This window comes from Athene noctua, chromosome 17, assembly GCF_965140245.1.
Source record: "Athene noctua chromosome 17, bAthNoc1.hap1.1, whole genome shotgun sequence".
Taxonomy (NCBI): domain Eukaryota; kingdom Metazoa; phylum Chordata; class Aves; order Strigiformes; family Strigidae; genus Athene; species Athene noctua.
The window spans coordinates 11,165,065-11,192,272 of record NC_134053.1 but is presented as its reverse complement, the minus strand read 5'-3'; the positions used below and the strand labels follow the sequence as shown (position 1 = coordinate 11,192,272).

Sequence of the window (27,208 nt, the reverse complement as noted above, 5' to 3'; positions counted from 1 at the left end):
GCACTTCCCTTGGTCTTACTCTTGACATAGCCTTTTCATTGATATCTCAGTCTCTCCTGACCACCAAGCTGGCCATATGGAACGGTGCTACAGTGTAGATAAAGGAAATTCTACACAATTCACTACACACAAGTCTACAGATAAGAAATAAGTGTTGTCCCATATATGCATTAATACTGCAGCATCAGCAAAGCTGTCTTGGACTGAAGTCCTGTTTGATGCATATACTGGATGCAAAATACCTCACTTCCACTCAGGGTAAAAGCAGCATATATTAATCAAAAATTTTGCATAACTGTGTGCTCTAAGCAGAGACCATGAACTAAGTGCATCAGGTTTGCTATTTCCATAGGTTGTTCTGAACTTCTTTTGATGCCCCAGAACTTCTGGAAACAAACGAAATGCCTTACCCTTGTTTTGGCCTTCATAAACACATGGCTCTCCATATCTTTGCTGGATTTATTATGGGCAACACCAGCCTTCCTCATAGCATCATCGCTGAAAGAGAAAAAACAAGGCTAGGTATTGAGGACATCAGAAAACACTTTCTGTAGTTAGGAAGGTCTGTAAAACATCTTTTTACCTCTCTCTCATGTATAGATTAAAAAAACACCCAACAAACCACACACCCAAACCAAAACACACCACATACATTACTTAAAATTACCACCCTTTAAAATTTCTTCAAACAACAGAAAAAAAAAGCCAACTAATTTCTAAAAGGCAACACAAACATTCTTTGCCGAAATTCAAGGACAACTGCTAAGCAAGTCAATATTTTACCACCAGATGTATTAATCTGACAAAATACCAGGACCTGTTAATTTGAGGAAAACTGAATGATAGGATTAATGTAATCTATGTTTGGCAAACAATGGGCTTGAGCCTGCCTAGCATCAGGCATTTGCAAAGGAATACTCTAAGCATAAGGTGGAAGAATAAAAATACAAAAAAAAAAAAAAAACATTGCCTAAAGGCACAGAGGTTTGACCAGTGAGTGGGAGCATTGATCAGGGCAGAGGTTCATCGATGTGCAGGGCAGGGATGGGACAATCAGCATGAAAGTAGCAGGTGAAGCAATAAAATGAAAAGAAGGCCCTGTTGATGGAAAGTTGAGGGGAAGAAAAGAACAGGTTTGGTAATAAAAATTACAATTCCCTTACTGTTCTTTCCCATTTACCAGACAGAATCATGGGGACTTGCTATCCTTTTTCCATCACACCTCTAGTAAACTGGTTCTTGATCTGCCCTCTAGATGGGATATTGAACATGCAAGATGAAAAGGAAAAAAAGAAACAACAAAAAAACTCACACAAAAACCCACAGAAGACCACACACTGCTAAGGACACGGGTGGAAAGAAGGGGCAGTCTCAGTACATCAAGAAGTAGCAAGCAATTCAACTGTGAAACATGCAACGAGATAAAGATCCTAAACCAAGGAGTTCAGTCAGGTGAACAGCCCTATTCAGACCCTGCAGGCATTCTCATTCTTGGAAGCATTTCACTTCACTGCAAAACCTGTTCTGTTTAAAGCAGCCTAGCAGCTACAGTCTTTAAATTCCACAAACAAGTTACCAGGAAATACTCTCACCTTGTAATTAACATCTCAGCAAATTATTTCTCAGTAACTGCTGTTGGATGAGCAGCTATGCTACACTAAATGCACATCAGGGTAGTGATCCCTGAAAAGTTCCAGCCGGTCTGAAGGGGGACCACTGTTTTCTTCCCCCTGAATTTCTACCACCTCCCATGCAGCAAGAATAGTGCTTGTATGAGGAGTAACCTGGGTCCATTTCCTGACTTAACTCAGTAACACAGTCACAGAAGTGAGAAGAGCAGATGCTATAGCCTTAAAGTGCAGGAGCTTAAGCTGCCACAACTCACACCCTTGCCTTGCAAACTGGTAGCCTAATAGTGTACAGCTAACGTGCTGTAGCCTGCGAAGTAGAAGACAGTAGAACACAGCTACCTGCTTAAGGCTCTCTCATGGTGGCTTGTTTGTGTGGTCTGGCAGGCACTTAAAAAATGCTGTTTATACATGTAGGTTACTTAAACTGAAGAGGAATCTGAAAATAATGCAGAATAACTATTCCTCCATGTGCAAACAAGCCTTAAAGTGAGCTGCTTATAAAGGAGCTCTGCTGCAGATGAAGCTATATCCTACTCTTTATCAAGACCTCCCTTTTTTAACACTTTCCCTTTCAGAAAGGCTGCCTCTAAATCCACACCACTCTGAATCATCCTTAAACTTCGCAGTCCCACAGTACACTGATAATGCCTCTCATTTTGAGAGCACCAAGAACTGAGAAGGCAGAAAGACGAGAAAAAAAAAAATATGCAGAGGCAAGTAACAGAAGCAACATGTAGGTAGTACTAAGTGGTGGTGATGCAGACAGTGATCAATGTGGTACCAGGAACTTGGAAAAAAATTGACAGCAAAGAGATTATCTACTTTTACATGTATCTACCATTTCCTTTTGATGTTATAGAACACGAAAACATTTTATAATGACTATATCTGCATTAGCAATAATGCCATGCCAAGCACTGCATGTAATATCTGTTAGAATTCCAATAAAGATTTAGACTAGGAGGAAGGAAAAAACCCCAAATTGTTCTTTTTTCACATATTCACCTGCAATCAACATAAAAATATGTATGTTTAAATGACTGGGAAAGTCACTAAGAACACCCCCACAGCTTTAGCATAGAGTTAAGGGTACCAAATAATGTATCATATCCTTGCAGAACACCGAACTCAACAAAACTCTGAAAACTAGATGGTACCAGCCAATTCAATCTTTGTCTGCCTCATAATCACTTACTCAATGCATCACAAAATGCGCACTAAAACTCTTTGACTTTTTCATTTCATGTAGAACACTCAAAGTTGCAGTTTCACAAGATGAAGCATTCAACATGAACAACAGCTGCAGGAGGACTTCCCCCTCCATTCCCAAGCAGCCTGTTTCCAACGACATGCAACCTCTTACTCAGGCCAGCTGGTCTAGTTGAAAAATCTTGCAAAACACGTTCTCCTTCAGAACTGTACCAGCTCCCCTACCCAGTTCACCCCATGACTGGGATGAATCAGTTGATCCAAGGAAATAGAAGGGCAATGAGTTTCAGGACCAACACCACATTAAGCCAGGTAACATCAACAAATGCTGCTTCATGAAATAGACTATTTGGTCACTATAATGCTCAGCTCAAACCACCTTTCTTGCTTAAAACAACAGCAGAGGAAAAAAAACCCAGCATGCTGGTTAGCCACATCTATCCACATTACGAGGTTTAAAAACCTCCAGGTAAACACAAGCAAATACATTAAACTTTCATTGCTAAATCTTGGCACTGTTACACACAGCATTTCTGTTAGTTACAGATCAGACATAACAAATTTCATCAATAGCAGCCCTCACTGCCGGAATGCCCCCATAACACCACAGACCGGCAGAAGACCCCAAACAGGAATCACTCACAGTACTTTATTCACAGTGGCTGAGCAGAACACATAAAAGCCTGAAGGACCTCGGTCCCTTCAGCTATAGAGGGAAAAGTAAAAGACCATCCAGCCTCCCTAAGGCCTTGTCCTAGCATGACCTGTCTGTGTAGTTCTGCAATAATGAAAAAAAACCTTCCCACTGCACACAGAATCCCTCCACCAGAGGTGATACCCTCCAGCAGAGGTGACCAGGTAAGAAGCTGCCCCTTTCAAGTTACACCAGTACAACTCTCCATGCGGCTGTGCCATCAGCAATACTGAACAACAACCAAGGTTAAAAACAACCCCCTTCCCCTGAGTTATTTTTAACTTTTAGAAATTTCCCTATCAGATTGACTGTATTGCAACCCAAACACTTGGAATGAAGAGGTACTGCAGAGGCAGTAATTCTTCAGTTCACAGTTGTGTCAAAATAAGCATTTATAAAACTAAGCCCTCACTTTCTACAGTCCCAGGAAGGGATAAACATCTGTTGCCTTGGCCTTTTTTTCCTAAATTCTCATCAAATAACCTAGGCTAGAATAAAACTAAGGCTCCTTTATGAAATGGTTTTGTGAAGTGCTTCACAGAGAACAGTAATGCAGATGATCTTCCCTTTTTGCCCCTTCCCTCAAAAAACTTAAGCTGTTTCACTAATATCCTGCCTACTTGCTCCACAGTATCCACCTCTACCTCTTTTCATCCACACTCCACATTTCCATCCTTATTTCTCTTCACACATGCTCCTTCTGCTCATCCAGCTGAACCATTAGCTAAACCCTATTGAATCTCACATGAGAACATACATTATCAAAACTTCAAGCAAAAAGCTGAACACAAAATTAATGGACCATCACACAACTGAAGTTACATCCCTCTTCTACACTCAACATGATTCCCTTCTAACAGCCTAGAAGTAGCTTGGGGCAGCAGCTGTACTCAACCACATACTGAGTTTATCACCACACAACCCAGTTGACGTTTATCCTTCAGGCAATACCAACATTTAAAAACATATTAAGGAAAGGTCTTTACAAAGGCACCAGTATGCACCTACTCCCTGTAAGGGCCAGAATAAAGGGGTGTCTGCAAGCACAAGTAAATACTCACACTCCCTACATCACCACTGTCTCCTGGAACAACCTGGGAAAAGCCAAACCTACTCCCTGGCCACAGTCATCTGACCTCATGCTTTCCTCCATCTTGTAACAGTATGAAAGTCCTGCTTGGGACACAAGAAAAAATAAAGTCCTGCAGCCACACAAGAACCTAATACTGAAGGGGCCACCTTGGATATCAAATGCAGTATTCTCTTAAATTCTGATAACTAAATTGTACACATTGACCACTGACACATTCACCAGGATACCTGTTCCACACAGCACCCCTGAAACATGCACTCACATGTCACTCTTTCAAAAGAAAAAAAGAAACCACCCCCCTCAAAATTTAAATTGTGTTGTAAAAGAAACCCAAGTGTAAAATAGAACAAATTAAGATTTCTGTATCCAGAAGCTATAACAAGGCACTCAAAATGAGTTATGTAAACGGTTCCATACATTTCAGCTAACTTTAAGACCAAATGTTAATATTCATCTTGACAAATACATAACTCATTATTTGCATGATGAACTGGAAAATACATATGCATATAAGACAGTGTGTTTCCCTAACTGTTAGGAACAATCTTCCCACAAATTAAGAAAACTTTCAGATGATTCACCAGATATTTATTTTAATTACCCCCCTCTTCCACCTACTACACAAGCCTCACTAATGGCAAAACTGGAAGCTTATGGAGAGAAATAGAAACTTGTTGCATACAGAGCTCACGTCTTTTTAGCCAATATAGACTCATAAAGTGATTTTGGTTGGAAGGAACTTTAAAGATCATCTAGCTCCAACACTGCTGCCATGGACAAGGAATATATTACTTCTATTTCTCATTCAACAAACCTATTCTAAATTCTGCTTCTGGCTAGCTTCACTTTATTCCAAGTACCAACATGAAACCAAGCCAAGTTTTTTTCAGATACCTAGCACATATTAATCACTTAAAAAAAAAAAATCCACTGCAGTCATTCTACACTTATCCCAATAAAAAATTTGTTTGCTTTTTAAACAAGATAGTAAATATGAACATATGATGTATACTATAAACTTGCATGGAGTGCAAGGAAGAAACATCACTTACAGACACAATCTTAAAAAAAAAAAAAAGACTGTGTCAATACATCTATAACAAAAAGCACAGTCATATACAGACATCTGCATACATACATGAGAGATAATAAACTGAGCATATTTTAGTTCTACTTTTTCACAACAAGAATTAAAAGTTTAAGATTACTGTCATCTCTTCACATAGCATTGACCTTAAAGATTTTATTGGTCAGTAGTAGTAATTTTTTTAATCACTTGCTATATGCATCCATTGAAACATTTATCAGCATTGTTTACTGCTCAGAGAAAAAACAGTTAACAGTTCTCAGGGCAAACACCAAAACAAAGGTCTATTCTGTTAAGGTTTGTATCTGCTTACTCATATTTACACAGCATTCGAGGGCACTTGTTTGCTTGTTTTGATGAAGCAGTAGAAGAGGAGGAGAAGAAAAAGCAAGGGATTAATTTAACAGGATTAATGACTTCACGCAAAGTTTAGGAAGTAAAACCTCAGTTCTGATCACCAGGAAAGTTTGCACGGCTTTGACAGACATGCATTATTGTTTTTCTTTAATGAATACCATAACGGTTTAATTCTGAAACAGCACCTTAAATAAAGCCCACAGCTAGGCAGTAAAACCACATGCAGTCAAACAGCATACTGCTTACAACTCATAAAAGAGTCTGTTTTTAAACATTGATTCTTATAAGCAACAAGGCAGATCAAGCTTTTTAAGCATACATAAATAATAATTTCAACATGTTAGAAGCATTGAACACTGCCCTTTCATAGGGTAAAAGAGCCTCCCATAAAGAGAAAAATCATGCAAAGCGACAAAGTAATTCAAGTAAAGCAATTATTTCACAAAGAACAACTGAAGAGGCAACAAGCTTAACTTTAACAGCCTTTTAAGTACCAGACAGATACCAATTACGATGATGTATGCTCTAGAAGTGAGAAAAGAAAATCCCTGTCCAGAATAACCAAAATATTAAGTCACCGACTTTTTATTTCGTTTTTGCCACCCAAAAAAAGTCAGATGCAAGACAGTAACAGGGGCTTTCATAGGACAGAATATGTCAAACTCGGTAACACTACAGGCACTGCTAAAATCGAAGCCCTAATGCAGATGCTGTCAAGCGGGACAAGAAGCCGGTATTCCTGGGGAAGAGGATAGTGAAAGGGAAGGAGGATCGGAGAAATCAAGTGAAAGAAGAAGCCCGACTCCCCCCCGCGCAGGCTCTGAGCAAATCCTGGCAACGAGGTCCCCTCACAGGGGTACGGCAAAAGGGCCCCGAGGAGCGGTAACACCGAGAACCGTGGACGAACCCGGGCAGCGAGAGGAAGACTGAGGAGGACTCGCAGAGGAGTGGAGACAGGTGGGATAGAGCCACCCGGGCAAGGGCGGCCCTGAGGGCAGGGGAAGCCGCTGAAGCCCCTCTGGCAGAGGCCGAGGCCCGCCTGCGGCCTACCCAGCGCGGAGGCCGCGGCCCGCACTCACATCTGGCTGACGAGCTTCTGCCGGAAGTTGGTGCTGCGCCAGTCGGTCTCAGGGCCAGTCACGTCCATCCCTGCCGCCACCGCAAGCGCCGAGCGCCGCTACCGCCCCGCCGCGCTCCCCGCCGCCGCCGCTCGGCCGCACGCCACCGCGGAAATGCCGCGCACCCGCTTCCGGCACGCTGCGAGCCTGCGGGAGAGGAAGTCCCGGCGCCAGCCCGGCCAACTCTCGCGAGAGCTTCCGGCTCGGCGCGGGGCTCGCTGGGAAATGTAGTCCCGCCCAGGCACCCCGCCGGTGGGACCGGCGCGGGCACCCGCCCGCCCGCCGCTCCAGGCCCCGGTGCTCGACCGGGCACGCCTGCGCCGAGGGACACCGCAGCGCAGCCGGAGCCCGGGTGACGCTGGGGGCTCTCCCCCCCTCCGCCCGCCCCGGTTCCGGCCGCCGCCGCCGCCCCTCCCTCGCCGGGCGGGCGCGTCACGCGCGCTCGCCGTGGTTTCCGAGTCGCACATGAAGGCGGAGGCCGCCGCTGCCGCCGCTCTCGGTAGGTGGCTGGGGCGGCGGCGGGGGGAGAGAGAGCGCAGGCCCCCGGCTGGGCCGCCCGGTGCTCCCGGGGAGGCGGCGCCCCCCAGCCGGCCCTGGCAGCGGCGTTACCTGTTCCCCCCGGGGTCCGAGCGAGCCCCGGGGCCGAGTGCGGGAGCCCGTCCCGGCTCGGCCCCCCCCCCCCCCCCGCCCCGCGACGAGGCCCGAGGCGGTGGGGCGCTGTCCCGCTTCCCCCGCTCGCCGCAGGGATGCCCAGGGGCGGGGGCACGGGGGGGCGGGGGTGGGGCACGGCCGAGGGGCCGCCGGGTGCGCCGGCCACAGCAGGGTCGGGGTGCAGCGCGCCAGGCGCCGGGTCTGCCGGGCCCCCGCCAGCCGCACGGCCGCCCTGCTCCCAGCCAGGCCAAGGCAGCCCCTTGCCAAGGTCCTGCCGCCCCCGTGAAGCCACCGAGGCCGCCCCAGGCAGGCCAGGGCTGAAGCCAAGGCCCTGCTGTCTGCATGAAGCCCCTGAGGAGGCTCTGGCCGAGGCTGAGACCCACGTCCCTCCGCAGAGATGCCAGGGCTGCCCCGCTTGGGCTGCCCGCACGGGAGGTGGGGTGAGCAAGTGGGAAGATACTGGGTGTCAGGACCTGCAAAGGCGTTTTCATCAGGGGAAGAGAAAGTAAAACCATAAGCATGCCTTAACTGGCTTTCATCTCTTCATCACAGAATTAGCCTGGAGTCAGGCTGTCTCTTATTATGTGCAACTCCAGGTAGCCTTCCCCTGCAGAGAAAACTGTTCATTCTGTGTTCCTGATGGAGAAATGTATAAGTTACAGGGCAGGGGGAACCTCACAGATCCTTGCAGGAACAAAATTAATGTGGTGAATAATATGAGTGTATTCATGTTTGATATAGAAATCAGAGCTGGAGCATACTGGAAGATACCTTTACTCTCTTCCAGGTCATTTAATTATTGCATTTGGCACAGAATTAATTACTTTCTAACTTTTTTCCTCCTTGTATTTTAGACTATTAAAATTTCATGATGTGATTTAACAGTTCAACAAAGCAGGTTCAAGTCTTGCTGGCTGATCTCTCAAGATTCATAGAACATGTACCATTGGCTAATTTATAAACTCAATCTTGGCATAGTTATTACTTTAGAAAGCTTAATCCTATAGAAGCTTCACCAAAAAAAAAAAAAATGTTATTCTCACTGTGGAATAAACTTTAGCATTTTTTAGGGGCTTTTTAAGTTCTTGGCATCATTAAAATAATTCTGGCAAAAGAACATATTCCTCACAGGTTTACTAGATCTATCTCAACGTAGAACTAAACACTACCTCCTGATTCTGGAAAAAGCTGGAGCCTTAATGGTAGGCCACTTGTTTTTAGGGTAAGCAGCAGGTACACCCTACCTGAATATAGTTGGTTAACACGCTTTCCTTCAAACACAAGCAGCCGCTCCATCCAAATGAGAACATGGCTATTGAAATACTCAGGTGAAAAGCAAATCTCAGTTCAAGATTAAGAATGAGAAAATAATCAAACTCTTAAAAAGATGATGAAGCCATAAGTGTAAGCATTTTAGCACTGCACTGAATTTTTGTTTTCCTTATTACAATTGCTTGGTAGCATTTGGGCCACAGGCCACCTTCCAAAAATGCACTACTGAAAACTTAATTCTGTTAATTTGGGCAAGTTGCACATTACTCATGCATAAGGCAAAATATTCAAGATAAAAAGCTCACAATCTTTAGGTTATGCTACTGTTCCTGGGGAATATTTTAAAATATTTATATATTTAAACATAGATGCATTTCATGGGAGTTTTGCCATATACATATTAAATATGAGATGGTTTATTCTCAATATGTCTTACAAAGAAGTTGTAATAGGCTTGGAAAAAACAAACAACAGGTGTTTACTTCAGAAAAGAGTGAATGCCAAAATTTGTGAGACAGCATAATTTGCAAAAGCAGTTTCCCAAACCAAACCTTTTGGTTTCCTCCCGCACTTCAAGTATACTACTAATGCTAAAAACTGAAAATGGCTCAGAAATTCAGCCCTGAGTGATGTACTTGCATATTTCCATTAGTGACTTAAAGATGGTCTGTATAGACCTAGGAAAAGTGTTGATGAGTGATCAAAACTAATGTTGCAATATTATATACTAGTAGATATCTTAGTTCCTTTGTTTTTGTGGGACCTTGGTCAAAAGGAGTTGTTTGGGTTGTTTCCCATATTTGTAGAAGGTTCCTCAAGTGAAGTGGTGTTTCAGGAAGATAACTTTTTTTTTTTGCACAGTTGTGAATGCATAGAGGGATAATTCTGAAAGAAGAATGGCTGAGCAAAACTTTCCCTTCACCCCTCTTCTCTTCCCTTTTTCTTCAAAAAGCATGAAACTGGCTTTAAGTCTTGTCTACACATAATGGTATACTCAGTTGTCTCTTATGTAGCAAACAGTCTTACAAGTGCCCATTACTAATTAGGATGTAGTTGGTGAATTATTCCAGTATTTGCACTCCAGTTAGAAGGAATGATAGTTTTGCTTTTCAATTTACATTGTTTGTGGCATTGCATCTGTTTTCTGAACTGTTTTGGCAGGCACTCAGCAGCCTCCCCGTTCTCCACACTCCCTGACTAGTTGATCTATTTGTTCGTGTGCCCTCTGCCCTGCTAAAGTTCTGGTACATAGCCAAGGTTCTGCCTATTTGCATTTGCAACCCCTGAGAGTCAGCATAACTAGCATTTTGCTCTAGTCTTGTATCTTGTCTTCTTGTCAGGCTTTCAGCTGAAGCCTGGCTTAGATCCTAATCCTTGTTACTCCCTTGGGAGAGATGAAAGTGTGGGAAGCCTTAGGGCACAGATTTTAAACTTCTTCCAGTACACTAAGATTTTAAGGCCCTAATCTATATGGATCACAATCAGCATGCCACACTGGTTGCTCTATATTAGAAAAAAGCTATGAAGAAGATGGCCTGCAAGAAAGAGGACAGAGCTGCAACTGAGGGGGCATTGGCAAGCTTTAAGAACAGACCAAGAGAAACCACATACATTTCAATAGCAAAAGCGAAGTCACACACCTGGGTCAGAGCAACTCCATGTATCAGAGCAGGTTGGAGACAAGCCTGGCTAGAAAATCAGCGTTTCAAGAAGAGAGCCTGGGAGGCCTCATGACCACCAAGTTGAATAGGTTAGCCAGAGCATAGCCAGTGGGTCATGGTAAATTATTATTTGCCACTCTGTTCAGCACTTAGAAGCTCACAAAACCTAAATACTGTGCCCAGCTTTAAGCTCCATACTGAAAGAAAAACCTGTGAGTTCAGTGGAGGACCACCATACAGGGCAGGAGCACAGACAAGGAGATAGGAGCACATGCAAGGCAAGAAGGTTGCGTTTGTTCGATACAGAGAAGAAAAGGCTAAGGGAGAGCCAGTTGCCATTTTTAAAGCTATTTAATGGGTACAGGAAAACATAAAGCCATATTCAGTTTTTGTGGTTCACAGTGCCATGGATAAGGCGCAAATGTCACAAATTGCAGGAAAATAAATTCAGACAGGATAAAGAAAAAAACAAATTTGATGGTTAAGCGCTCAGTTTTCTGATTATTGATGAGGATGGGAGATTCTGCACTTGACTAAACAAGGCTCTCGGCATCCTGACCCAATTTTGAATTTTTTCCTGCTTTGAGCAGGAGATAGGACTAGAGACCTCCCAAGTTTCTTTCCAGCCTAAATTATTCCACAATTCTAAGAAAATGTGGGACTCCCACCAAGTTTGAACTACCTGTCCATATGGCAGTAAGCTAAACAGATTTGGATACCCGACACCAGTAAGCTCTATTTTATTTTGGGCACAGCTGATGCACAAGAAAATATCACTATCTGCATAAAACACATCTTTGTAGAGATGTAACTGACAGCCACAAGCTCTTCAATACAAAAATGTCTGAGTTTCCATAGAAACTAACTTGGATAATCCTTCCTGTATCCAGCCATTTCTCTGCAGTAGACAATCAAGGCTGTCAGCACAACTGTACAAAAAAACCCTATTAAACCCACCCACATACCACATGTTAGTAAGCATCATTTATGACGTGGATGCTAGTCATAGAAGAGGTGGGTACTTGTCTAGGTGTACACCATACCATGCAATGCCAGTAATAGCAGCAGAATACATTCAGGACATATGCCCTGACCCAGCTGCTTGGAAGTGCTCCCAGGTACAACACAGATGGATTCTTAGGGAAGCAAGACCGTTCTCAATCTCAGGAAACATGCTGAAAGTTGTATGAATTCCCCACACAAACACCTTGGTGTAACAATTGCTCTGCACTTTAAAATTCAGATAGGACAGACCTTCTCTTCTACCATATCTATTTTACCACACCTTTAATTTTTCCTTTCCCTGTTCTAGTTGAGCTACTCCATCCCTATACCCTGTGTTCTTAAAAGGGTGAGGATTTTCAGTGAACACAAGAGCAAGCCAGCACACCAGTCTCTCACTGTTTTGCCCTTTGAATGATCAGGGCACAATCCGTTCCCTCAGTTACTTCTGTTCAAGTGCAACCTCCTCAGTCATAAACCACATATCTTTGCTGCAAGAGCTAGTATTCTGTCATTGACCAGAGAGGGGATTTCGTTAAAAAACTGAACCACAAGTCTTTTCATATACATATAAGCAGTTATTTCAGTTGAATAATCAGAAGCCTAAGACTTTTAATTTTTCATACAGGTAATCTGCAGAAGAGAAGCATGTTGTGATAATGGGGGCTGAATATAAGACAAGCACACAGAGCTATCTACAAGCCACTGAGACTGTAGCTTCCATTGTGTCTATAGCTTATTACAAGAGACCTCTAGCAATACAGTGAGCTTTGAATATAGTACAGGAAGTAGGAAATACTAGATTTCCTTCATGCTCCCTACATGTCTACCACTGCAAGGCATGGAAGCTTTCTCCTGGTTCCTAAATGGAAGCCAGGTACAGAATATAGAAAATTTAATTTTATTGAAAAAGAGCAGTCATGTCTTTCTAGGTACCTCAGAGTTTTTGCTCCTTATGGGGGATTTTTTGCTTTGTTTTTTTAACTGCTAGATTTGAAGTGACCCAGTGTCGCGGATGAAAGTATTGACACGGTTATGATTTAGAAAAATAATCTAGATTTATTAATAACTAACAACTATTTGTCAATACAAAATAACTCAGAAAGAAAAGCGACTTATTCAGGTTCTAAAATGACAATATTCACTCTAACTTACTTAACAGTACCTTAATTTATACACATATGTACATGCGCATACACAAACCAGACATATACATACAGAAACAAAGGGGTTTGGATTCGGTAAAATGAACACAGAAGGGACAAACACACAGGAACAAGGGCAAGGGTACGTACCCACACACACACACACACCATAAACAGCTGAAATAGAAGCTAGCTCAAAGAAAATTTCCCTCTCGAGTTTAGAGCAAATACTCACAATGCCTTGGCATTCCTCAACGGGCGATAATTGAGACTCGAGCCGGGGGACTTCGCCCTGGCCTTCCGTCTGGAGCAGATGACACCTGAGGGGCGTCCCAGCTCAGGGGAGATGCTGGTCACAGGCCTGCTGCGATCCAGGAGAGCTCAAAGGGCCTCTCTGGTGGTTGCAGTCTATAGGATCCAAGATAATTGACTTTTGTCAAATGCTATCTGGTGCCTTTGGGCAGTTGCACAAGAATTTGAATAACATGCAACGCTGTTACTGTTCCATCTGATCACATCCCAGGGATAGGTGTGTTAGGCCATCAGGAGATGATGCGCCATTATAACCCTTTCCTAGCAACTGGGAGGGGCAGGAGCCAGGCTCCTCAAGGTTATGAGTCCTTATCTCCACAGATTGGTGTATGGCTTGGGGGAATGTGGATGGAATCACACCTGGCACCAAGCAGCCCAAGAAGGAGGGCAGGGAGGGGTAAGAATTGCACCACCACACCCAGTAGTGCATGTCTTCCTACATGAGCATTGCCTATATAAATGCACATACAATTACTGACCTCATATGCTTCTTTATGTACTGGGCCCTCAACTGTAATACCCTGAAATTAATTAGCCCATGTCCTCTAAAAGACAAATGCAAAGCAACATAACTGCAGTCTCAAATACCTTGTGCAGCCAGCTAAGAAAATATCTAGTCTGATTTTCTCTGCAGTTTCAAAGTGGTTAGAACAAGGACTCGCCTTCCCTTGTTTTGCAGACAGCATACCACAGCACATAAGACAGTACTTTTTATTACTATTAATGAAGTACAGCAAACAAAGAGTTCCTCATCTCTTCCACTTTAGGGTCAATCCTGCAGTACTCAGCCATTGAATCCCACTGTTAACAGCAGACCAGTGCTGAGAAACTTATACAGGGAGGGGGGGTGGGAGCATCACTCATTTCTAGGAACTTGGCTGAGTCATAGAGCAAGTTTCTCAATAACAGAAGTAAGAGAGCAGAGAGGCCTCAAGAACATCCTCTAAGCCCCCTTCTGGCAGAGAGGCTCAGGATAGAGGGAGATTAGCTGCATGGTTCAAGGGACTGTGCATTTACATGAGCTACCAAGGGCCTGCCTACAGCTCTTTCATTTACAGAGACAGATATGCCAGCCTGTGGAAATAGTGCCTCAAGCCCTAAAAGCCAACAAAGTTTGTGAGTGGCCAGGAAGGAAAAAAAGTAAATAGGACATTTTCTGCAGCATACAAGAAGTGAACAAACCTGTTCTGCCTCTAGTATATTTAGCTTTTTCATTTTACAGGACAATAAAGATTAAGCAAAATACAATTCTGACAAGATAGGGTTAAATTATTTTCAGCTAAAATATACAGAGGTTATTCAGTAAGGTTCCTCACTCTTTTTAAGATTGATGGACACTTAAAAGGCATAACAATTCCTATATAATAGTTGTTCCCTCCACCCAGCTGGTACCACACATAAAATAGCTCATTTCCACCATTTGGGGTACTAGATTTTTAAACGGTAAGAGGGACACAAGGCACACAGTAGAAAGGTCATATTTGGACCACACAGCCTAAGAAACAAGGTGCTATGCCAACATCAGTACCCCTCCCCAGCAAATTTGTGGTCAGCATTTAGAACAATATTTAGAAAAATATACTAAACTGTCTGCTCACCAAGCATACCATGTTTAAGCCAGGAAACCTGGCTGCTAAAACCATCACACTTCTCTTTCAAAGAAGCCCACAACATAACTCTACTAACCTTTGCAACAACCACTCTTTTAACTTCCTACGCACTCAACCCCAGCTGCAACTTGTACAGCTATTACAAAGCTGAGGGCACTCAGTAATCCGCTAAGGGAATCTTCTGGCCATCCCCCACTAAGCCTTCCTTGTCTTAAAGTCTACCAGTTCCTAAGACTACCTAGGTACAAGCTAAGAGGCTTTCCTTGGCTTATAGCTCAAATAAGAAGACATAACCACCTATGTCAGTCATACATCATGGATTAATAACCATAAATGCTAACCTTTCATTTTATAAGTAGGCAATAATTGATATAGCAGTAAGAATTTTTTTAGAGTAGTGTGTTACCACTAGTTAAAACTATGACAGTTGGCATGCGTACATTCATATTTATTAACCTTGAAGTCCAATTTAGGAGAGTAGGGAGATATAGATGACAGGATATAGATTTCCTGAGTAGCCACAGTGTAATTAAGAAACTTAATGTACCCAGGTATAAAAAGAGCTTATGACAAGTTTTAGACCACATATACTGTTCCTGCTCAGTAGTATTCCACCTTTTTTCCACAGTAGCATCAGTATTCAACCTACACACCCAAAATCGATTAGCAGCAAAGAACTGTGGATGGCAAAATATTTGCAGGTATCTATAGAGTGGTGAATTTCCATATCATAGTGGCTCTGTACTCCAAGCACACAAGGCAGCTCTTGTGTTGATGTACAATGCATGAGCAACCACCTTGAGGGCAGTCCAGCTCACAGCCAAGATACAATCCAGGGGCAAGAGTTGAGAACAAGAAGTAAGGACTGCCAAAATTGAAAAAATAGAGTATGGCAAATACCTCTTGGCTCGGCTGTTGGCTAGCCAAAAAGCATCTGTGGACGATGGTTCAAGCTGCACTCCCAGCATCTATGTTGACCACAGTGAGCTTACCACAGGTCTGCTAGAAGGGCTGGTTTGTTCAGCTATTGCTAACAGTTGTGTCCATTCAAGTCCACATCTAGGAGAAGTAGAGTGAAATAAAAGTCCCAGCAGCTGTGCAAGACAGCCCCATTTGTCACGGAAACCTCTGCAGATACTAACACTCATACAGACTTAAGAATCCCTGAATTATTTCTCTTCTCTCTCTCTCTCTTTTTTTTTTTTTTTTTTTTTTTTATTTACTCTCTGTCATAGTACCGTTTGATCTTCCTGGTTCCAGTTACTGTGTTTGAAAGACTGGATCCCTTTTGGGGCTTTACTTGCTGAAAGCTTCACCTCCTTTCTGTTCCTTTTTAAGATTATTTGGATACAGCGTGTATGCTGAAGAGTGACTGTCTACAGTTATATTCATTAAAGGTAGATTTAATTAAAGGCTTGGCATGATTATACAGGTTTCCCAGTCTACCCTGCATGTATCTCTCTCTCTTCCTGGAAACCACTTCTCCTACAATACATTTCTTTGCTAACACTTGTTACATGGGTTCAATGGCCTGTGTAGTTTTAATATATCTCACTTATTTCTCCCTAGCTTCTCTTCCACTAATGGCTACACTATATGACACGCTCTAAGATTGTATCAAAGGTCCTGCTGTTTCCCCTACCCAACAAAAGTCTGAATTCAGAAAATATTTCATCTGTTACATTTACTTCTGCTTTTGATACAATGATTTTACTCTCATAGAAACTTCTTTTGATACAGCTCTCTAAGTACCTGAAAAGATGCAGCCTTTTTTGGAGCATTAACCACATTAACTCTGGAGTGTTAATCACATTAAACCACATTAACACCGTTAGTGTAGTTTATCTGAATCTGTTCCGTATTTGAACCATATCTCACGCTACTTTGTTTTTGCTACATTTATTCCCTTCTAGTGAAATGGGAAATTTCTGATTAACATCTAGTAACACTCACTCCTTCACTTGCCTTTTTTACTCTATTATCTCCCTTGCTTCAATACATCATTTATAGTATTCCCTGGGAGCAAATCAAATGATACAGTAATGTTTTGTCTCCTTCAAAAGCAGTCACTTTATTTCTAGGAAAGGCGTCTACCTGTCATGAAAAATAATCTATTACTCATCTCTTCAGCTGATGATGGATAGTTTCCCCCATGTAGTCAACATGAGTGTAATTCCTAGAAGGCTGTCTCATCAGAGCTCTTTTTCTGAGCTGATTGTCTTGGTTTTGCTGGCAAAGAGCAGAAAACCATTAATACGCTTTTTCAGGTTTTTTTTCACCCTGTTTAACCTGCAATGCCACCTAGCTTCCTTTTGGTTTGGATAGTGTAGGGTGACTTCAATAAACATTTTCATATTTCTTGGTGTCATCCAGATAGCTCCTTCCTCACTGACCATACACAGGATACCTTGCAGTACTTTGAGAGATTTCCAATGCTGCATTCACTGCCTATGGCTGGCACAATTAAACAATGGTTCCATTTCTTCATTGTTTGGATTTGCTGGGTTTGTTCTGCTTTTGCTTCTCTGACTGCTGATAACCCCTTGTGACTATTCCTTGTGCCACTAAGCTATTTCCCAGGCTGCCAGAGGAGAGGCTATTATGACTGTGTCTTAAGCAGTCATATCAGCTAAGTTATTTCCTTTTGCTAATGTGTTTTTTTTAATGTGCTCTGACAACTGGATAGAGTCTGAGCTCTAACTGCTACAACTTCTGACATTCTTCAAAGATAATGGAATGGGTAAATTATGGTAGAAAAGGACTCATGAGATTTTGACAGTTTAACCATAGGCATGAAACACCATCACTTCCAGTTAGCTTTTTACAGTTGTTTCCCCATGTGCCATAGCGGACCTTCCTACCGTGACAGCCCTAGAAAAAGGTACAGGATAGCTCTCTGCAGTGCCTACACCGGAGGAAATACCCTCTCTCTGCAGGGAGTCATGGTGAAGTGGAAAGCAGTTGTGCACGCTAGCTTGTAGTTGTCACCATAAAGAAATTCAATTCGAAGCCTACAGTTTCATACAGTATTTTATAGAACAACAGTTGGAAATGTGCTCAGCTAAGGAAAATGAAAAAGCAAAGATGGGGGGAGAGCTCTCAGATTCTGTGGTAAAATATCAAGAGAAAGACAGAAAGGTGCAGTTTATATTGCAGCAAAGTTATCTGAGGATATTAGGCAATTTGGAATTTGGTGAAAATTATGTCTATTCTTTGTTACAAATGATGCAGAAATGCAAAAGAAACAAGTGGTTCTGGTAATGGGTTGGGAAGTGAAAGCTTGCTAAGAAAGGAAAATATCCCCACATGTTACATACTCTGACTCTTGGACTGAAAACCCAAGAGTCGGAATACTTGTTTGAAAACCCATGTTTTGCCACTCTGTGGTGTGCTGTCTATTTCCAGTATCATCATTCTGAATAATTTCTTCAGGGTAGAACTGTCTCACCATTGACTGAAGAGTTGGTTTGCTTTGTTTTCTGTGACAGGCGGGGTCTGAGGACCGTTCGTAAAGCAAAAGGCACAAACCTTTGCTGATTCTGTTGTCTCACAGATTTCATTCTGCTACAGCTGGTGGCTGAGCATTTCTGCCTGGGATGGCGGAGGATCAGGAGCTGACTCAGCCACACAAAGCTCAACTCGAGCCCTCCCTGCAGCAGCGCACCAGCAACACATACCGCAGTGCAGAGCACTCTCAGGCCTTGCTCAGTGGCTTGGTATCTCTCCGAGACAGCAGCATCCTCTTCGATGTAGTTCTGGTAGTGGAAGAGAAACCTATTGAGGCTCATCGCATACTTCTAGCTGCATCCTGTGACTATTTCAGGTACACCTCAGTATGGCAGTAACAAGCATGTGTCTGAATGTTACTCAAACCTGCAACATCCAAATCTTCTGTCTTGGCACACTGCTTCTGGATGTAAATTAGACCCATAAAATGGAGCTGAATGTGTTTCAAAATAGTATGGCTTTATTCATCTCTGTTATTTCTTTACAGAAATAAAGCTCTTGTTCCTGCACACTGAAGCTTACCTCCCCTAAATTCACTGCCTGTGGTACTTGGAGGTATATAAAGAGGAGAGACTATCTGAACAGGTGTCTTCTGCATAAATGCACTCTGGGTGGCTTTTAACATATCCTTAGCATTGTAAGACTTTGCCCATTGTGGTCATCATTTCATAATACACAAAAAGTCACTGGAAGTGGGTCACTCCTCTGTTACATGCCTGTAGTGTGACTTGCTGTTTATTAAACCAGGCACTCCCCCAGTCAATTTGACTAGCAGTTTCTTGAACTGACTTTATTTTCAGAGAGCGAACAAACAAATCCTAATCCACACAAACTTCTAACTGGAGGAAGAACTGCTCTAGCTTAGAAAAAAATCCTGCAGTCCCAAATTCCTCTGTTTTTCCCTCTTGCCCCACACCCAGAGTATCTGCCTCTGCCCAATTGATTATCATATATACTGGGTCTGTATTTATGTCCTTCAGCTGTGAATGGTACCTTTCAGATGGCCCCTACTGTTTTCCTGCAGAATGAAGAGTATTACTTTCTTAGGTCCTGAAGGCCTGTATTCTTTGTATCATTAGCTTAGAGAAGAGGTAATCCTATAAAAGTGTCTGGCTAGGTTTTTATCTATCTAAATATTTTTTATGTCCCCAGGACAACATAAGATAAGGAAACTGGAAATCTGCCATAGCATGTGCCATTGTCTTTTTTACAGAGGAATGTTTGCAGGAGGACTGAGAGAGATGGAACAAGAAGAAGTTCATATTCACGGCATCTCCTACAATGCAATGTGTAAAATCTTGAACTTCATTTACACTTCTGAGCTGGAACTCAGTGTGAACAGTGTACAGGAAACCTTAGCTGCAGCCTGTCAGCTTCAGGTGAGGTACTGGGACATGTGACAAAAAAAGAAGCAAGAAACAAAAGCAACAATGAAAGAAACAGAAAACATGGATATCTGGTTAGATGGAGGGTTAGGGGGTAAATAAAAGCATGGGTCTGATGAGAAGAATTTCTTTGAGTGCTGTATCCACTGGAACTAACTATGGAAGGGTAGAAACAATGAATGAGTATTTGCACATCTCATTTGAGTCAGTGGTTTTATAATCACTGTTTATCTAGAGGACTGTTTTATACAGCACTCACTGCCACTGATCTGCTTATGAAAGCGTTCCGAAAAAAGAATACCTGTAGCCTATGGTAAAGGACAGGGCTTGCTGCTCAGAAATTGTTGTGCTGCTCACAATCTTCCCCAGATTGAGTCCACAGGCTCATAACCTCCCCTGACCCCGTCACCACAGGAAATGCTACCACTATGGTTTCTGCACTAAGTGCAACATTTATGTGCCTTTAAGACTTTTTTTTTTTCTCTAACTTCCCCTGCAGCTAATGGCTGCACAAGACTTTGGAACTAAATCTTAAACTTTCTGAGTGCTTGCTTTGGTTGATTTCTACACACTTAGCACCACTTTGTTAGCAGAGGGGTTCTTGGACAGCGGTTAATTCTTTATTTGCCAGTAGTCCCTCCTGACCAATACAACTTCAAATTTTATTCAGAAAACAATACTAAATATTAATTTTCCTTTCAAATGACTTCCTGTGTTCTTGAGTGATGCAGATGTATTTGTTACAGATACAGTTCTGATACAGCATGTCTATAGTGCTCTGAAAGAACAATTACAGAGTGACTGTAAACCTGGCTTTCACCATGTCCTCCGTGCCTTCTGTTTTCATGATTGCCTGGCAGCCTGCAGCTTGGTGCCATGCTAACAATCCAGGCAGCCTGGCTGTCCAGTGTCCCATGTGACTTGGAAGACACATTGCTGCTGCACCTGAAGCCAAGCTCACAGGCTTGCACTATAGTGTGATTAGAAGATCTATATTATATCCACCTACATACCCATGTTGAGTTCTTTTTCTCAGGAGAAAGGTGAATTGGGAGCAAGTGAACATGATGATCAGACTGTGAGGAGAGCAGTCGTCTTGTGGACAACTTTCTTACAGTCATCCCAGCCTTCTGTCACCTGTCTCTTGAGTGTGAGGCAAGTGGTGTCTGAAATGAAAAATATCTCTCTCTTGCAGATTCCAGAAGTCATTAAGTTCTGTTGTGATTTTCTCATGTCCTGGGTAGATGAAGAGAACATCCTGGACGTATACAGACTAGCTGATCATTATGACTTGAGACATTTGAGTGATCAGCTGGACTCCTACATTTTGAAGAATTTTGCAGCTTTCTCAAGGACACAAGTGTACCGACAGCTACCCTTGCAGAAGGTCTACTCCCTTCTCAGCAGCAACCGTTTAGAGGTTAACTATGAGTTTGAAGTTTATGATGGAGCACTTTTTTATCATTATTCTCCAGAGCAACTGGAGACAGATCAGGTCTCCCTGATGGAGCCCCTTAAGCTACTTGAGACAGTTCGTTTTCCTCTGATGGAACCCCAGATCCTGCAAAGGCTTCATGACAAATTAAGTCCCTGTCCTTTAAAAGATACAGTTGCAGATGCATTAATGTACCACAAGAATGAATGTCTTCAGCCAATGCTTCAGAGCTCCCAGACACAGCTGAGATCAGAGTTCCAGTGTGTAGTGGGATTTGGAGGGATGCATTCTACTCCATCCATTGTCCTCAGTGATCAAGCCAAGTATCTGAACCCCTTGTTGGGAGAGTGGAGGCACTTTACAGCCGCATTAGCCCCCAGAATGTCCAACCAAGGGATTGCTGTTCTCAATAATTTTGTGTATTTAATTGGCGGAGACAACAATGTAAGTGGTTTTCGAGCAGAGTCAAGGTGTTGGAGGTAAGATAAGGATAATCCTGCTATTATTTTTATTACCACCTTGTTGCCCATCTCTGAGTCAGTAAGCCAGTAGCACAGTCTGTACGCTTGCTAGCCACAAGATTAGGAACTGAGCAGGGGCCTCACTGAAAAGAAAATACAAGAAATAAAGAAATGAGCCTCACAGTAACAGGAAGGTTCCACCAGTGCTTATGGGACAAAGCCAAGCCTGATAGGGTAGAAGCAGCGACTCATTTACTATTACGTGGGCTAGTTTCTGCCTTGTTGGAGGGGGGAAGTATTAAAGGTGTGGGAAGCAGTAATGAACCTAGAACCCTAGATTGTGTAGATGCTCTTGAAATAGGATTTTCTGGAAGTTCTCTGTGTGTAGTTTTGGTCCCAAAAAAAGTGGGTTTATTTTTGATTTTCATGAATTTGTGTGTATTATGTTGCAAAAAATGATACAACCCCTTTTTCTTTATATTGTGGTCATCTTCACTAGTTTTAGCTGAGCTGCCCTTATTTTATGGCATGCATAGTTTCACTTTTCTCTATAACTGAAATTTCCAGACCAGATAGATATTTTGATCTGAAAGTGAATCATGAGGTCCACTTTGAGCAGCAGGTATGTGTGGAAAAGAATCAAAAAACCCACCACATATTTATGCCCTTCTTGGACTCTTTAAGATCCAGATTCAGTCTTTGTGCTATTTTTAGACTGTTTTACGTTGTAGAATGGCTTTGTGCAAGCAGAGATTTTTATCTATAACCTGACAGCAGCGTATAAGATAATGGAAAACCTAGGCTTTTATAGTATGATTAGGTCAGCTAAAATACATCTTCTAAAAATAGAATAAAACAACTTTGCTAATAATAAAATGCTGACAAGGCCAAATTTCACTCTGCTTACAGCTGAGCTCAATTTCAGCCAAAGACAGCACAGTAACCCACATCTGTGGTGCTGTCTGGTATTCCAGCAATGATTCTGTGGCTGTATGAATAACTTGCTTTGATCCCATTTTTTTACAAGGTATGATCCGCGACACAACAAATGGTTCCAGATCCAGTCCCTACAGCAAGAGCATGCTGACCTCAGTGTTTGTGTTGTGGACAACTATATATATGCCGTCGCAGGCCGAGATTACCATGAAGACCTGAGGGAAGTGGAGAGGTATGACCCTAAAAGCAACACTTGGGAATATGTGACACCTCTGAAGAAGGAGGTAAGGAGTGCATGAGCCACACACACTATTACACTTCCCCAGTCCCTGATTTAATCTTTTTAGATGTGTTTCTCATGTGTACCTTTAAATTTGCTGATACTCAAATGGGAAACAGTAGCCTCTGTATATAGGGGATAAATGAGTATCAGGAAAGGAGAATAACAATATATGTAAATTACATTTTGAGGTTAAATGCTTATTTTTCCTGTTTTGTTCTTGTTTTCCCCTGCACCTTTACTGTGTTAATTCTTAAAACCATTTAAAATTAAATGCATAACCTCTGGGAACAGGAAGTTCCCATTGCTTCTAGGCAGTTAAACTATGAGCCACAGCAGTACAAGCTTCTCATAGTCCTGACAACATGCTTTAATCCTGATCAGAAGAGATAATGCCCCAGTAAGAAGGTACATTAGTTTCTATAGATTACTTTGTTCCTGGACACAGAACTAGGGCTGGGTAATAATTTCTGGTGACAATAATTTATGTAGTGCAGAATCACATCTCAGTCAGCTAACATAAGACCATTATTTGAAGTATGTGAGTGAATAGCTGTCTTTTGTCATCAGTACCATTTATCCTTCTAGAACAGCAATTGCCAAACTAGCAGTCATGACCCCAGGAACCAAGAAATGGTGTAATGACATGGGAACTGGGGTTATGAGTGGAAAAGTTCATTTTAAGTGCTAGTACTGCTAAAAAAAGAGAATTTCCAGTTTCAGGTTAAAAGTGTTGCAATGCTGGAAGATAAATAGAAATAACAGCTTGATGAATCTTGGTTAGGGAAGAAAACTAAATCCTGAATAATCTTTCAAGAAACTATACTGATTTCTACGATGTCTTTTAAAAGCTTTGGGTCAAGTGATGAGCACAAAATAATATTTGTGATTCCATAATGCCTCTCAATTGAGAATCTCAGGACACCTTAAAAATATAAACATTATTGCCGTTTTACAGAAGGGATGCAGAGGTAGAAGAGGATAAACAGCTTGCATGAGGTCACAAATAAGAAATATGTGTCAATGCTGAGAATATAAAAAGCCTCAAGATCCAATTGAGTGCTACTAAGTAGGATATCTTGCATTCCTGATAACACTGTATAAGAAAAATCTCCAACAGAAAGGCTTCCAAGTAGACTAGTGAGAAAAGTAATAGTATGAATGATCTTCTAATCAAGGAACAATAAAGAATGAGAACCCACTGCAGTTCTGAAAGTTTTAGAAATTCTAGTGTATTTCATTCAGAAATTCACACTTTTACACATAATCACTTAGAAAGGAATTGTCTGTAAGAAAATTCTTCCAGATGTTGCTACCTGCATAACTCATGAAGAATGTCACTCCCTTAATGTCTTTTCAATACTTTGAAACTGGGAGAAACAAATAAATCCAGACCTCAACCTCCTGCTTTCCCATGTGGTGATACAGGTATATGCACATGCTGGAGCAGCACTGGATGGGAAGATGTATATTACTTGTGGGAGGAGAGGAGAAGACTATTTGAAGGAGCTGCAATGTTATGACCCAAAAACTGACCGCTGGGACATTTTAGCAGATGGCCCAGTGAGACGTGCTTGGCATGGGATGGCTGCACTGCTGGGAAAGCTCTATGTAATTGGAGGAAGCAACAATGATTCTGGCTACAGAAGGGATGTTCACCAGGTGAGAGCATGTCATACCTGTGTCTTTCTTGGAAGAGTCTGTTTCTCGTGGATGCTTGTACTCTGATGTAGTGTATTTCTCCTGCTAAGTATTAAAAAAAAACTGTCTGCCCAGCAACAGCTACTGCACCAGCTCTCCCCCACTCAATTGCAGAACTTGCAGTGATTTATTTACCACTGTCTGCCTTGAATGCATTGTCTAACCCACAAAGCATTAAAGCTCTAGTACTTGGAATCCTTATCAATTTTAAAACATCTTTGATTGATAACATTCATTGGCATGCACAAATTCAGTAAGTAGCACATCAACTAAATTTACTTTACGTTGTCTTCTAACATGCCTTTTTTTTAATAAATGGAGGACTTTTGAATTACCAGTGTGTAATCACAGGACAGATTTGTTAAGGCTATGTCGGATGGTAATTGTATAATGCACTTAAATGAACAGCATGTGATGATAAGTGATGGCTGGAGAGAATTCTCTTGAGTCTTATTCCAGACTAGAATTCCTTCATTCCTCCATTCCTTCTAGAACTGCTGAAGACATGAAAAGTAGACACAAAAAGTAACTGGTCTTATAAAGCCAATGAAGATTGCAGAATTAAATCTAGCTGAAAAGTATCTGAATGATAAAAAGGTGTTTAGGTGCTTACAAATAAAAGCAGTTAGCCAAGAAGGTACCCAATGAAATCTAAAACTTCCCAACATATGGTGCAGAGAAAGCTTAGCAGTTTGTCGTATTTGTATGTTCCAGCACATTTTTTCCTAATGCAAACAGATGCATTATGTCTGAGCTTATATTACCACGTGTCGCCATCTCTTTCACTTTTGTGTACATTTTTTCAATGACATACAGCTGTTACTCCAGCAGCAGGGTCAGAAGTTGGGATTCAGAGCTATATGACAACTATGTACAGTTTTCTGCCAAGTACTGTATTCTACTACATAGTGATATGCTCTCTCCATTATCAACACCCTGTCAAAAGGCTGATGATATTGCATGGCTTCCTAAATAGTTTGCCATATGGCCAGCCTCTGTCACTAAGATACAAGTTGATTTTGGATAATCTCTTTCCTTTTTTCACAGGTTGCCTGCTATAGGCCAAGCACTGATCAGTGGACAAATGTATGTCCACTTCCTGCAGGACATGGAGAGCCAGGTATTGCAGTCTTAGACAACAGGATCTATGTCCTGGGAGGCAGATCCCACAACAGAGGAATCCGCATGGACTATGTCCACATTTACGACGCAGAGAGAGACTGTTGGGAGGAAGGACCACAGCTGGAGGATGATATTTCTGGGATGGCTGCCTGCGTCCTCACTTTGCCCAGGGCTATTTTAATGGAAACAGAGAAATGGTTCTCAGAATGGCATGCAGACCGCGTGAAGTATCACCTTGACTTTCCATCAGAAGTTATGAGTGTATCAGACTGGGAGGAATTTGACAATTCAAGTGAAGATTAGAAAACTTTAATATTTATTTTTTGCCAGTGGATGAGGAAATTAAGGCTTGGAGAAAATACTTAGAGATTTTATATGTCTTTCTTATATATATAAATCAGTATTTAAAGGTTTGAAAAATAAGTGTTCTGCACAAAATGCCATTCACAATCAATATCTGCCCATCTGCAAGTGTTCTGCACAAATGCCACTTACAGTCAGTACCTGCCCACCTGCCAGAAAGCAGCATTTTTCAAGTAACCACAGAACTGCCATTTTCCCCCAGTTAAAGTATAGAGGTTCTTTCACTTTGCGGGAGACTCTTCTCAATCTTCAGCATGGACAGAAAAAAAGGCACAGAAGGCTCAGCTTGACTAGCTTCTTTCCTTCCAGCTTTTAGCTTGAAATAGCTTTTTGAGATTTTTTTTTTTCCTTTTCATTTTGGTAATAGAACTTCCTAGCCAGCTTAACACAGGAAGGTAACACCTAGTGTCTCCCTCCTGTGCCAGGTGTCAGACAGCTTGATGGGTTTTTCAGCAAGATTGAACATACAGAAACAGGAATGGTAGCAAGAAAGTCTAAACATCTCATCTGGGCATGCAGCCATCTTTGTAACTGGGTTAGAGTCTGTGAACTGACACCCACTCCTGAACTTCTATACTACAAGTTCTCTCAACACAGTGGAAAGAAGATTTCTAGAAAAAACTCTCTGTACAGAGTATGGCAATCTCATGGTTCAACTGTCAGACACATTTGTTCACAAGCATAAATTAATAAATCCTTGTCAGAACTTTTTTCTTTTTAACTACTGTCTCAGTTTTATTAACCATGGAATCTGAAAATTAGTGAGCTTAATTAGATCCTATAGTACTATATTAGTATCAGTGAAGTTACACCAGCTTGGGGGATGGGCAATTTTTTTCATTCTTTTATTATATGCTTTAAAAGAGAATAAAGACAGCAGAGATTGGTTTGCCATAGCATAACAAAAAATGTAATAAGGAGATAACTAGAGGTATTTAAGATTACAGTGGTCCGAGACCCTGCAGTAGCTGAGCTAATGCCAGGAACATCATACAGAATTACTACAGCTCAGAAAGATAAGGCATAGTAAATCCGTCCTTCATGAGGCCTTAAAATAATTGGCTTCTGACTACCAACTTGCTTAGCACTAGTTTAGATGCTGATCTAAAGTCTGAACCAGTGTGATACCTGAATATTATAGGATCCTTCCTCTTGGAGGGGCAGCAGTGCCACCAG

General features: G+C 42.0%; 2 protein-coding genes across 11 annotated transcripts in view; one reads left to right on the top strand and one right to left on the bottom strand.

The window, feature by feature from the left end:
- The window catches only part of MED15 (mediator complex subunit 15), a 30,022-nt gene extending 22,703 nt beyond the window's left edge, over positions 1-7,319 (bottom strand). For all 7 annotated transcript variants that reach the window (XM_074921306.1, XM_074921308.1, XM_074921310.1 and 4 more), the window contains exons 1-2: positions 7,151-7,319; positions 411-498 (exon numbers count right to left, since the gene is read on the bottom strand). In XM_074921306.1, coding sequence (XP_074777407.1) covers positions 411-498; positions 7,151-7,218 — 156 coding nt within the window. In that variant the 5' untranslated portion in view covers positions 7,219-7,319. The remainder of the gene's footprint in view (positions 1-410; positions 499-7,150) is intronic.
- A 241-nt stretch (positions 7,320-7,560) lies between these two features.
- Positions 7,561-26,751, top strand: KLHL22 (kelch like family member 22). 4 transcript variants are annotated; one of them, XM_074921317.1, is made up of 8 exons: positions 7,593-7,688; positions 16,078-16,239; positions 18,413-18,665; positions 19,563-19,728; positions 20,930-21,648; positions 22,658-22,850; positions 24,275-24,508; positions 25,595-26,751. In XM_074921317.1, the coding sequence occupies exons 3-8, from the start codon at positions 18,439-18,441 to the stop codon at positions 25,970-25,972; spliced, it is 1,917 nt and encodes a 638-aa protein (XP_074777418.1). In that variant the 5' UTR covers positions 7,593-7,688; positions 16,078-16,239; positions 18,413-18,438; the 3' UTR covers positions 25,973-26,751. The 4 variants fall into 4 exon arrangements, with proteins under 4 accessions (XP_074777415.1, XP_074777418.1, XP_074777417.1 ...); XM_074921314.1 differs by lacking the exon at positions 16,078-16,239 and having other exon boundaries at positions 7,561-7,688; positions 18,396-18,665; XM_074921316.1 differs by lacking the exon at positions 16,078-16,239 and having other exon boundaries at positions 7,605-7,688.
- The last annotated feature ends 457 nt before the right edge of the window (positions 26,752-27,208 follow it).

Excerpts from the sequence above, each read along its gene's own strand:
- KLHL22 (XM_074921314.1), top strand. The coding sequence starts at position 18,439 with ATGGCGGAGGATCAGGAGCTGACTCAGCCACACAAAGCTCAACTCGAG. Across the intron at positions 19,729-20,929 it reads CTGCAGCCTGTCAGCTTCAG|ATTCCAGAAGTCATTAAGTT; the intron begins GTGAGGTACTGG and ends TCTCTCTTGCAG. Across the intron at positions 21,649-22,657 it reads GCAGAGTCAAGGTGTTGGAG|GTATGATCCGCGACACAACA; the intron begins GTAAGATAAGGA and ends TTTTTTTACAAG.